The sequence below is a fragment of the Haliotis asinina genome, chromosome 4 (assembly GCF_037392515.1).
Source record: "Haliotis asinina isolate JCU_RB_2024 chromosome 4, JCU_Hal_asi_v2, whole genome shotgun sequence".
In the NCBI taxonomy this organism is placed as follows: Eukaryota; Metazoa; Mollusca; class Gastropoda; order Lepetellida; family Haliotidae; genus Haliotis; species Haliotis asinina.
Genome location: NC_090283.1, coordinates 50,401,914 through 50,415,075, shown reverse-complemented (window position 1 = coordinate 50,415,075; position 13,162 = coordinate 50,401,914). Strand labels below are relative to the sequence as shown.

General features: G+C 38.6%; 1 protein-coding gene across 1 annotated transcript; it reads left to right on the top strand.

Annotated features, from left to right (window-relative positions):
• Positions 1–213: 213 nt before the first annotated feature.
• Positions 214–12,915, top strand: LOC137282556 (vacuolar protein sorting-associated protein 4-like). The gene is made up of 11 exons (XM_067814327.1): positions 214–238; positions 884–896; positions 2,657–2,786; positions 3,119–3,267; positions 4,154–4,347; positions 5,966–6,119; positions 6,670–6,718; positions 7,162–7,388; positions 9,518–9,708; positions 11,253–11,329; positions 11,835–12,915. The coding sequence occupies exons 1-11, from the start codon at positions 214–216 to the stop codon at positions 11,958–11,960; spliced, it is 1,335 nt and encodes a 444-aa protein (XP_067670428.1). The 3' UTR covers positions 11,961–12,915.
• The last annotated feature ends 247 nt before the right edge of the window (positions 12,916–13,162 follow it).

The following is a 13,162-nucleotide window of genomic DNA, read 5'->3' as shown; positions in this document are numbered from 1 at the left end:
GTCTTTTGTACGAAAACGAGATGAAGATCAAAGTGATATTAAGATGTAACTGCTCAAATTCTTCCTGTAAATAAGGACACACCCAGAACAAACATTTAACAAGCGGTCTCCAATGAGGTGTGTCATTGAGAGTTATGTCCCCTTTTCATAGCAGACGAATATGTTTTCATTTTTCAGCAACATCACTTTCTAATCTGATTTTCAGTTGAAGTCATGGAAGAAATTGGTTTATACACAGGTAACCCAAAATGTTATGTGAAATCTTCTGTTCCACCTGAAAAGGCCCAAAAGTTATAATTTCGTACCTTGATATGTTACAGTGCATTTGAATAGCCCAAGTTTGATGTACAGACAGACCCCTGCTACTAGTGTCAGTTATATTGGACCAGTTGACGTAATCTCCATAAACTTACGTGTTATTTCAGGTTAAGTTATCTGAACATTTTTCCATCATGAAATAACGGGAATAAGCAGTTACTGCAACGTGAAGTCGAGCATTTTGCTCTTAATGATGGGGCTTTTCCATGATTCTGACAAATTTTGGCCTACCTTTAGAAACTAGAAACTTTAAAAACACGTCATAATACTCTTTTACAATATTGTAGGTGATTAGTGTTAAACAGTTAGGGTTAGGATTAGGATTAGGATTAGGGTTAGGGTTAGGGTTAGGGTTAGGGTTCAGTTAAGCAAGGTTATCCTAGCCCTAAGGTCCTCACGAGAAGTTGTGGTGCTCTATTATAAAGGTGCTCCCAAATTTTGAACATCATGTTCACTGGGACTAATAATTATTTTATATGTTTTAAAAAGAATCCATGACAAACGTTTGATTTCCAAGACTGAGATTACACTTTTTGTCTTTTCATATTCTCACAACCGTATGAAGATGCTATAGCATGGTATGTACATTATTATCACTTATAATTTTACTCAATATAGATTTACAGTATGGTTCAAAATTATTGAGAATAGCTAAAGCATTTCATATTATTAAACGAGAACAAATCAGATAAAACTGAATGTATTGTGAAAGTGAACTGACCTTTTCATGTTGTGTAGGTAACAATTTAATATTTTATCAAGTCTCCTTGAGCTTCACGGCACAGTCTAAGACGGGTAGGCATACTTCCTATCAGAGAGGTTAGTGTCTCGTGAGTTATGCTATCCCAGTATCGTACCACTTCTCTCTTCATGTCTTCAATTTTTGTCAACCCCTTTTGATTCACACATTCCTTCATCATCCCCGAAATGTTCTCAATGGGATTTAAGTCAGGACTATATGCAGGAAATGGTAATGCAGTCACATTTTTCTCCTGAAACCACTGCTTGGCATGTTTTGCGGTGTGTTTAGGATCATTATCTTGCTGCAAAATCCAGTCATTTCCATAAAACACATGTGCACTTGGAAGGAGAAAATTATCTAATATGTTAGTGTAGCGTTGACTTGTCAGATTTCCCTCAAACACACACAGCGGGGTCGTTCCTAATAAGGATATCCCTCCCCATACATGAAACTTTGGGCTGTATTTAGGTCGTCGATACAACGGTGCTGACGCAGACTTTGTCCATATTTTCACATTATTGGGATATACCCATATTGAGCTTTCATCAGTAAAAATCACATTTTCCCAGTCAAAGTTTTCATGTGCCAAACACCACTCAACACGCCTGTCTTTATGTTCTTGTTTCATGAGAGGAGAAGGAATTCCAGTCTTTTTCTCCCATCCAAGATCAATCAAATTTCTTCTAACTGTAGATTTTGATACAACTGTTGATCCCCTTTCTATCATTTCATACCTGATGTTGGAGATGCTTGCCCTTTGCTTTTTAGACGCTAAAATTCCCAGCCGGACGCGATCTGAGAAGTCCAATTTTCTGGGTCTCCCTGCTCCTTTCTGGTGCCCCAAATCCTTTCCCTCTTTAAAATTCTTCCTAATCCTATACACAGTAGAAAGAGGAGTTCCTGTTCTCTCTGCCCATGTATTTACATCATCAATTCCTTGATTACACAACTCAAAAATCAACCTTCTTTTATCTTCAGCAGACATTGTTGACAGTGCTGAGGAAAATGACGTCTGCTACAAATTCAGGGGAGGTAACTCTAATTGTACTATACTCAGTAGGCCAAGATGAGTTACCTCCCTTATACCATTACTTAGTTTTAAGTTTCAGTGAATCAGTTGAGGTGTTAGGATAGCTCAAAGTAAGAAGAAAAATTCTCAATAATTATGAACCAGACTATAAATGTTATAAGTTAGGATGAAGAGACATTATAACAACCTTACTTCAGTCAATGTCTGACATTCATCTGACACTCATCAGAATTTTAACTAACGATAAACTATACACTAAAGAAAAGTAGTGGGATGAATACTCACTTAATCTGTATCAAATCCACAATTATACAACTGGAAAAATGAACATAAATTCCATATGCTTCCAAATGGATCTATTTTGTTTGTTATCTTGTTATCTTGACATCGTTTTCAGGATAAAAGCATCCAGACACTGTATGATTTCTCTTTCATGACTGCAACACTCATTTCTAAAAGTGGTGATTTGAATTTTCTCTCCTGGTGGGAGTATGTTTGTTCACACAAACAGATCTTAATATAGACTTTTAATGTAAAGAAATGGGATCTGTGTAATTCTCCCTTAGCCTGAAGCAAACTCTGCATGAGGGAAATAAGGAATCCAATGTTGACATACAGCTGATGCTGAGGAACATCCAGAGATGTCAGACATCAGTGGAGAAACTGAAGCACAGTCAGGAGGACCAGTTATTTAAGGTACACAAGACTAGTGAGTGGAGAAATGGGTTTAGCCATTAGTAATGTCTTGGTAGAAGGCATGGGTTGTTCAATAGGTCAAGCTAAGCTTTCTTCAATGCTGAGTTGTGTCCCTTAGTAGTAATAGGGTTTGTCGATTGTGAAGTAAATGCAAAACAGTTTTTGTATTTGGTAGTTGCTGCTAATGTTAATAGCCAATTCAAAAGAGAAAAATGTCTTGTATTTCAGTTGTTAGCAAACAAGTAAAAATAATAATTGCTGAATATTTTATGAGGAATTGTTATCATTATGTATTTGTTAAATCAATAAAAACATTCCTATGTCCCTTTCAGTCTGCTCTTGAGAAACTTGGAAGAAGCTTATGTTCCCAAGCAGACATCTTGGAAAGGAAGATAACCCAGCTGAATACCAACCTCTCTGGCAGCCTGCTGCCACCATCACAACATCAGCCAATAACAGCAACAACCTCTACAACAGGTTCTTCAAAGATTCAAGAAGATAATTATGCATCAGTTCCCTTATATTAGGCCAGACCAATATCATTTATTGTTTTATGGATTTTGATTTTTGTTCTCATAAAACCTCAAGGCAAGAGGAAAAAAAAACACCAGTCATGGTACTATTTCTTATAAATACTATAAGTATTTTACTTAAAAATACCAGTTTTGAAGTGTATACGGGAGAAAATACAATCTACGAAGTGTAAGTTTACAAGTCAATAAAAATGTTAGGATTTCCTTTTTTGAGCATAGAAAATGAACTTTTACTTCTTTTCTTATCCTGTCGGATCCGTAAAACAAGATATAGAACAGGTCTGGCCTTATTGTGATTTGTAAAATGGATATACAGCCAGCTGAAATTGACTGTTTGATATGAGTCATATTGCCTTAATATTCTGATGCTATTTGGAAAGCATAGTGGTAAAAGCACTTTATTCACCACACATGGGTACAATGTATGAGGATAATTTGCAGTGTTCTCCCAAAATGTTGCTGAAATTTGATGAATTTTGAACACAAATTTTACAAGTTACAACTTACAAGTTTTGAAAGTAAAAATTGATAAAGTGGATCTACACTGAAAATGGCTAACAACCTATTGGGGAGGGTCATGTAAAGTTATACACATGTTTGAGAAGGGTCAGAGAAATGGAACATTTCCTGGTAAAATATGAACTGCTAATGTATGTTGTCCTCACAAGGTAGGTCATGAAAAACAAGGAAATGGGGAAACATACAAGGAAATGGGGAGAGTCATCCTAAAATGTGAAAAAGCATCAGGAGAGGGATAATTTTGTGTCCATTAGTGCATCAAAACCTTCCCACACTTTAATAAGTGTCTAGTCAATTGGTGTCACAATAGGGCCTATTTCTAGATGTTTCAGAACCAGGTGTGAATGAAGGCCAGGCAAGCCAGAAGAGAGAAAGGAGGTCAGCCATAGAGGACACCATTCTCACCAGCAGGAGCATTAAGTTCTGTGATGTGGCAGGACTTGCTGATGCTAAACAGGCTCTCACTGAGGCCATCATCATGCCCCTGCACTATCCACAACTCTTTACAGGTAACACTGTCACTATTGATGGATGGATAACCATCCTCATTTAATGGCCAGAACTATACACACCTCTTTACAGGTAACACTCTCACTATTCTTGCATGGGCAGCTATCCACATTTCATTACTAGCACTACCCACAATGCGTAGCAGGTAAGACATTAACTTATTCTTGCATTGAATAGTTGAACACATGCCTTTGTATTATCCATATATTGTCCCCTGTCGCTGTCCACACATCATAGTCATCCTCTCTTGAAAATTCATACTCCTGCATTATCCATACTTCATACTCCTCCACTATCTTCCTTCACTAATCATACTTCACACTCTTCCACCACCCATACTTTATACTCGAAACTTATCCTCCTCCACTATCCATACTTCACACTCCTCCACTATCACTTCTACTATCCATACTTTACACTCCTCCACTATCCCCTTTACTATCCATTCTTCATGCTCCTCCACTGTCCCCTCTACTATCCATACTTCAGGCTCCTCTACTATTGCTTTCTGCTATCCCCTCCACTATCCATGCTTCACACTTTTCCACTATCCTCCTCCATTATCCATACTTCATACTCCTCCCTTCCCCTCCTCCCCATCCACACTTCACACTCCTCCCCTATCGCTCTCTGCTGTCCCCCTTCACTGTCCATACTTCATGCTTCTCCACTATCTATAACCTACTCTCCTCCAATTTCATCTCCATTCTCCACACTTTACTCTGCTCCACTATCCATACATCACACTCCTTCACTATTCCCCTCTGCTATCCCCTCCACTATCCATGCTTCACGCTCCTCCACTATCCCCTCCAGTATCCGTACTTCACACTCCTCCACTATCCTCCTCCTCTATCCATACTTTACGCTCCTCCACTATCTATAACTACACTCCTCCACTTTCCTCTCCATTCTTCAAACTTTACTCTCCTCCACTATCCATACATCACACTCCTTCACTATTCCTCTCCACTATCCATACTTCACACTCCTCCACTATCCTTTTCCACTATCCATACTTTACACCCCTCCACTATCCTCTCCAGTATCCATTCTTCACACTCTTCCATTATCCCCTCCACTATCGAAACTTCACACTCCTCCCCTATCCCTCTTCGCTGTCCACACTTTACAGTCCTCCTTTATCCTCTTCTGCTATCCATATTTCACGCTCCTCCACTATCCATACTTTACACTCCTTCACTGTCCCCTCCACTATCCAAACTTCACACTCCTCCTCATTCCCTCTTTGCTATCCACACTTTACAGTCCTATTATCCCTCCTCCGCTATCCCCCTCCACTATCCATACTTCACACCCCTCCACGACCCCCATTTCATGCCATTTTATTTGCAACAATTCTCAATATGTCCAGTATTGTTGAGTTTTTGATTGTTATGATTCATGCCTCCTGTCATTTCTTTATCTCAGATCTTAAGATATTTGAAAAAAGTGTTTTTTGCAAACCTTTGTTGACAAGGATGAAATACTTTTTTTTCTGAACAGAATGGACATGTAGATCAAAATTATCTGAATATCTTCTTACATTTAAGGTGCAGATCTATGTCAAATAATTACATGATGTATAGAGATTAAACAAGTTTTTGCCTTTGCCAGGAGGTCGGAAACCATGGAAGCGTATACTCTTGTTTGGTCCTCCAGGAACTGGCAAGTCTCGTCTAGCCCAGGCTGTGGCTGCAGAGATCAATTCCACCTTCTACAGTGTGTCTAGTGCAGACCTCATCTCCAGCTGGGTTGGGGAGAGTGAAAAGTACTTAAATGTGGCCATGTTCACTTTGCACAATTGTCTGGATCATGTTCAGTTTTTAATTTTTACAAATAGGCCAATTTTATTTCATGTTTTAGGGATTTTTGTCCTCGGGAAACCTAAGGGCAGGAGGGGAAAAAAAATCACGAATCAAAGCAAAAACCCATATGAGTTCCAATGTTAACTCTTGGTTTGTTAAAATTATATACACTAAAACAAGTCGAGTGAGTGTAGGTTTCACACTGATTTTAAGAGTATTTCACATATATACCATTAACAATAGGATTTTATATTTTGTGCAGGGAAAATTGATTTTTATGTTTTTTCTTGTTTTTGAAAAAAATATGACAGGAGGATCTGTAAAACAAGAAATAAAATTGGTCTGGCCTACCGGTAACAACTCACAATGATAAAAATTGTATCATGTCCTAATATTTCTGTGTAATCAGCAAAATGCCAGTCTTTTTTGTTACTGCAAATGTGACATAAAAATAAAATGGATGTAAATTAAGCATTACTGAAGACATGAGTTTGTCTGTGTTATTTTTTCCAGATTGATAAAGGAGCTCTTTTGTCATGCCACAAGTCAACCTGGGAGATCTGTAAGACCACAATTATACACAAATTGATACAAACAGATTAAGTTCTTTTTGTCCTTCGTGCTTGTTTAAAAGATGTTTGCTGGTAGGATTTAGGAGATAAATGTACGGTGATTTAAAAATAGATAAATGTTAGACTGAACTGATTGTTTCTAAGTTTCATTTGAAACCAAATGCATTTACAAATTTTTGCCACTCATACCCTCTCATCAGAAACATTCTCAATCCAAATTGATCATGCATGATTTTATAGATTGTCGCTTCTAGTTCAAGAATTTCAAGCAACTATGGTAGAATTTATAATAACTGTGAAACTGTAAGAACAGTTCGATTGCTGATATGATGCATTGAAGTCAAGAGTAGACTCACATGGAACAAGATACCTCTAAGTTTATTTCAAAACAAGTTCCTATGATTGTAAATTGAATTTAGTTGTGATCTTGTAGGTGATCTTCATTGATGAGATCGACAGCATCTGTCGTCAGAGGAGTAGCCGGGAAGAGGAACATACACGTAGAGTTAAGACCGAACTTCTCAAACAAATGGAAGGGGCAGACAACTCTGGTAGCTCAGATAAGATATTCCTTCTATGTGCCACAAACTGTCCATGGGAACTAGATTCAGCGTTTTTGAGAAGATTTCAGAAAAGGATCTACATACCTCTCCCAGAAAGGTACTCAGATGTTATGTTTTTCACATATAAATTGGAGTAATGCTAGCGTGTGTTCCATTTTAAGCTTGTTAGTTTGAGCTTAGTTAACATCACTATGAGTATTTTATAATTTTACCCAGTACATATGCAACAAAATGGGAGGAAAGCCCAAACTGATACAGTTCCTAAACATTTACTACTTTGGATGGAGATACTCAGTATGTAGTGACACACCTGAAAACATACTTTGGGAGAATAGAGGATTCCATCCATTTATCACTAAATCGGGTGGTCGGGTAGCCTAAGTGTTCACTCGTCACACTGAGGCACTGCTTGATTCCCCACATAGGCACAATGTGTGAAGTCCATTCCTGGTGTCCCTCTGGAATGATATTGTTGGAATATTGCTAAAAGCAGCATAAAACCAACTCATGCATGCAACAGTCATAAAATCCTTACATGTCTAAGAGACACAAGTCTGCAGAGCCAAATTGTGGAACTCTAGATGATAGTGTCCCATACTTCCCACATGTCATAGGTTAGTGGATGAGACGTTCCAAGTAGCAATCTGTACCCCTACATACAAATTATTGCATAAGTCTAGAAAATAGGGCTGTAAATGTATATCAAACTATTGATGTATTACAACTGTTGAGTCTCTAATAGCAATTAATTGATGATAGAAATGAAAACTATTGATACATCGATAGTGCGTGTGAGGATTGATACTAGTAGACTACTAGTTTAGTAATTGACTTTCATTGATGAATATGTAGCACAAAAGTCCTAATAAGATTCGTGTAGCTTTGTATTTTTTTGTTTGGGTACAGACTTGCAGTCTCTTTGAATTCAAGGTTTAAATGTTTACTTGATCTTTGTTTCAAGTTTGTTGTTAGCTATTAAAAGGCTAAAACTATTTAAACTTGTTTCTGCTTCATATAAACACTACATTCATTTGGGAAATGACTTCAGATGAGACAATTTAAGGACAGATAAAAAAACCTGTTGCATTAGTATTGCAATACTTGGTGGCAATAGATTATCGCAAAAGTATGCTGCAATAGACATTGATATTGCAATAGTTGTTTCTCCCTCTGTAGAAGCCGAACTTGGCATTTAAGTAGATTTTAGAGTGAAGCACAATTAGCTGAGCCTAGCTGAGCTGATTATTTTCACTTTGCTTGGACTTTTTGGCTAATGGATAAACTGCCAGTTTCTTTGCATCACGGATTCTGTGATGGTATTATCTGAAAAGTGATATGAAAATCTTATGGTCTTAAAGCAGATAAATCACCCTGACAGTTGTAAGTCAATGTTAAAGGGATCACATTGGTGAGATCATTGCTGTTTGGATTGGAGTCCTGAATTGCTGCCTAAAGATGACCTTAGATAACACTTAACACACCTTTGAACACTGTTTTAATGATGTCATAGCATGCAAAATGCCATAAAGGTTGACAATGATCCCTTTATGAAGGAATGTTCTTGTTTCTTGGTCCCCACATATTTCTGTGCATCTGGTTGTCAGGTTAGTGCTGGGATGAGGACATAACTAGAACAAGTTTAGTTTCAAGGTTTGAACTTCTTAGTGATTGGATTCTGTTGCCATTTGACATGAAGCCGGTCTAGTCAGTTGTAAACGTTAGTGTATTTTACAGGGATTGGGATGGAGAACTTTGACAATGGGCCATTTTCAGGGTTATTAGCAATTTTCTGAATTTAGAATGGGCCACTGCCCTTATAACAGCAGTAAATTTCAAAATTTTAATGGGCCATTTTCTATTCTTATTTGCAAAATGGCCCATAGCCCTGCCTTCCCAGTTCCTGTATTGAATAAACACTTTTTGTGGTAATTGTCCTATGTTTAATGTTTGGGTGCCAGGATATCTGTGGCTCCCAGTTCGGTGATAACCATATGAAGTAAGACTATATAATCTTGGCTTTATTAGTGATGTGTGGCATTGTGGTAGGCTAGTGGTTACAGCTTTTGTTCGACATACCAAAGACCCAGGTTCAATTACCCACATGGGTACAATGTGTGAAGCCCATTCCTGGCGTCCCTGCCGTGATATTGCTGAAATATTGATAACAGCAATGGCAAACCAAACTAACACACTTATAAACTAAACGCTCTTGCTCACTCCCATTAGTGATGCACGCCTGCAGCTGATCAAGCTCCACAGCAAGGACACAAAGATGAACCTGAGTGAGGAAGACTGGGGCATACTGGCGGACAAGACAGAAGGGTACTCAGGTAGCGACATTGCCACCTTCACACTGGGGGCACTGTTTGAACCAGTCAGAGACCTACAGACCTCACTTCACTGGAGACAGTTGGCAAGTAAGTTCCTCAGAGTATGACATCTCTGGCTTGCTGAGAGTAATAGGGGCCTTTTCAAAACACACATGGTATAGATATTGTCAGAGTGTGGCCTACAGAGTATTGGGTATTTCAGTAATGAATCTCTCATCTAAGGGTCTGTTAAAGCCTGTGTGATGGACAGATATGTAAAGTGTCTTCTGTAGAAATGAAAAAATTGTTATTTGTTAGTAATTACATCATGTCACTGTCTGTTAGTGGAGATTATTTACAGACCGCCACCATATAACTGGAATATTGCTGAATGCGGTGTAAAACAAAACTCACTCACTGTTAGTGGAAGGGAGGAAAGTCCAAAGGTATGTTATACAGTGAGTGTTGTGTTTCCTTCACCTTTTAACTGAATCATATCCATGTACTGGTAGTACATCACAGCATGTTATTTGAGTGAGTGAGTGAGTGAGTGAGTGAGTGAGTGAGTTTAGTTTTACGCCGCACTCAGCAATATTCCAGCTATTTGGCGGCCGTCTGTAAATAATCGAGTCTGGACCAGGCAATCCAGTGATCAACAACATGAGCATCGATCTGCACAACTGGAAACCGATGACATATGTCAACCAAGTCAGCGAGTCTGACCACCCGATCCCGTTAGTCGCCTTGTACGACAAGCATAGTTGCCTTTTATGGTAAGCATGGGCCTATTCCACCCCGGACCTTCATGGGTTTGTTATTTGTGATTCTAGGAATTATCATATATTTATTAGTGAGTGAGAGAGTGAGTTTAGTTTTACACCGCTTTTAGCAACATTCCAGCAATATCATGGTGGGGGTCACCAGAAAATGGGCTTGACACATTGTACCCATGTGGGGAATTGAACCCGGGTCTCTGGCGTGACAAGCAAACGCTTTAACCACTAGGCTACCCCACCGCCCCATATATTTATTAAACCTCTGAACCTAGTGTGCAACCACTTATTCAGTTTACTTATCATGAAGATTAGCAGAAAGTATTGCATGATGCTGATGTTTTCTTTGCTGACAGTAATTACTATGGCTGGAATGGTAACTGAAGAAAATAGGAAAATCTGGGATTCAAACCGAAAACAGAGTGAGTGAGTTTTCTTTTATGCCACACTTAGCAATATTCCAACTACCTGGTGGCGATCTCTAAATAATGGCCGTCTCTGAATAATAATTGAGTCAGGATCAGGCAGTCCTGTGATCAGCAGCATGTACATTGATCTACAGAACTGGGATATGATGGGATACCAAGTCAGCGGGCCTGATCACCCGATCCTGTTAGTCGCCTCTTACAAGCATAGTTGCCTTTTATGGCCAGCATGGGTTGCTGAAGGCCTATTCTACCCCAAACCTTCATGGGTCCACCTCTGACAACAACCATGGGTTACTGAAGACCAATTCTAACCAAGATCTTCATGGGTTCGGAAACCAGATGAATCCTCTCACGGCAACAGAAACACATCAATGAAGCAAATTCTGTACTTCAGGTCAGTGCTGGCTCCATGAGATGACATGTATCCATAATGTATAAATTGTTGTTTTAGGTGGTCAGCTGGCACCGTGCAACTCATCCTTTCCTGGGGCTCTCTCCTTCACCTTGTCTGATATACCTCCAGATCAGGTACTAGTATTTATTTAATTGTTATAAACTATTTTGACATCCAGTGATTCTGTGGCATCAGAAACAGACTAAAGCAACAGTATTTTTGAATTTCCTCTGAAATCACAGGGTTTCTCTTAAGCTCAAACATTCCATGTATGATCAAACCTACTGTATCTCTAAATGAGAGTCAGAGAATTATCACCTGATGCTGTACACACCACTTTTGCCCTTTGTTCCACCATTTGCACATTGATTAATCTATGATTGAAGAATTTACATTTTGTCTAGATTTATGAAACTAAACAATATTGTGTTCGCTTGAGGCAATGAGAAAAATTTCTCTTAAACACCATGTCATTTTCAATAGGGGCATGGAGTATATTTGAAACTAAAACTGTAGAAGCTTGAACATAGTTTATGACCGATGGGAAAAAATGCTCATTGTACGGATTCAAGATGGAATAACACCATCTAATAAGCCTTCCTCTTTCAAATCAGCTTGTAAATTCACCATCCATTACAGATCGTCCCGAGAGACATCAATCTGAGTGACTTCCTTAAGGCTCTGCAGGCTCACAGACGAACAGTCACAGATGATGAGCTGGAGAAGTTTCACAAGTTTACACAACATTTTGGCGAAACTGGGTGACAACTGACATGACGGACAACTGTTGTCACCCTCTCTACAGTGTAATATGCGTCTCCCTAACAATCTACGGTTGCGTTGTCTTTGAAAGTTTGTGACTGTTTTAGTGCAAGATCCTGGGAGACTCATTGTTAGATCCAGATCGGATTGTGATCATATGACTGAGTTTTGTTTTACACCACTATTAGCAATATTCCAGCAATATCACAGTGGGGGACACCAGAAATTGCCGTACACATTGTAACCAAGAATCTAACCCAGGTCTCTGGCGTTAACCACCTCTGCTTTAACCACTAGGCCTACTCACTGCCCCTGATTGTGATGGAGGATAAGGGACATGTTCATATGCCTGTTGACAAGACTCATATGTATGTTTTGTTTACAAGTTTCATGAAATTGTGAGGATGGGAAACAAACCAATCTTTCACTGTCTACGCAGACCCTCATCCACTTGACCACAGAGGAAATTTTACTTTAAGAAATAAGAAGAAATTTGAAGGAATAATGACAAACCTAGACTAAGGCTTAGTCTCTGAATATATATAATTTTGATAGTAACAAACAAACCCATTTTAATTTAAAAGGAGCCCCAGGGAGACCAGAGATTTAGGACCTGAGGAAATCTAGACTTGCTGAATTTATGGTTTTTGTACTGCAGAGAAGGCTTGGCAGCAGGCAAAATAATGTGCTTCAGGGACTGTGAGGGACTATGACAAACCTAATGATCTAGAAATTCACCCACCAACCTACCACTTTCTATGCAGACCCTCCCTCATCCACTAGACTAAAGAGGAAGTCATACTTTAGGAAATTTGAAGCAGTTAAGACTAACATTAGAAAAGCAAAATGCTCTTTTATTCACATGAAATATATATGTTTTATGTGATGATATCATAAATATATTTTACAACAAATATTATCACCTGAAAAAAGAAATAAAGAACATTTCAACAAAAAATAATTTTTAATGTATTTTTGTGGAAGGTTTCATAGCACAAATTAAACAGAACAATCAAATTGGCATCTACCACACACTTGGGTTGCCAGGTTATATACAGAAACATATCACACAAACACAAAAAATAAGACGTGGTACGTAGTAACTTGAAGATATCAAATATGTGTAGGATGAGAAAGTCTCATGGCCCATGCACAACACACATTATTACTATGTCTGTTATCAGAAGATGAATATGGCCTGATAA

Coding starts and splice junctions, on each gene's coding strand:
- LOC137282556 (XM_067814327.1), top strand. CDS start 214: ATGGAAGAAATTGGTTTATACACAG. Junction 6,120..6,669: donor TGGGTTGGGGAGAGTGAAAA/GTACTTAAATGT, acceptor TATTTTTTCCAG/ATTGATAAAGGAGCTCTTTT. Junction 9,709..11,252: donor TCACTGGAGACAGTTGGCAA/GTAAGTTCCTCA, acceptor TTGTTGTTTTAG/GTGGTCAGCTGGCACCGTGC.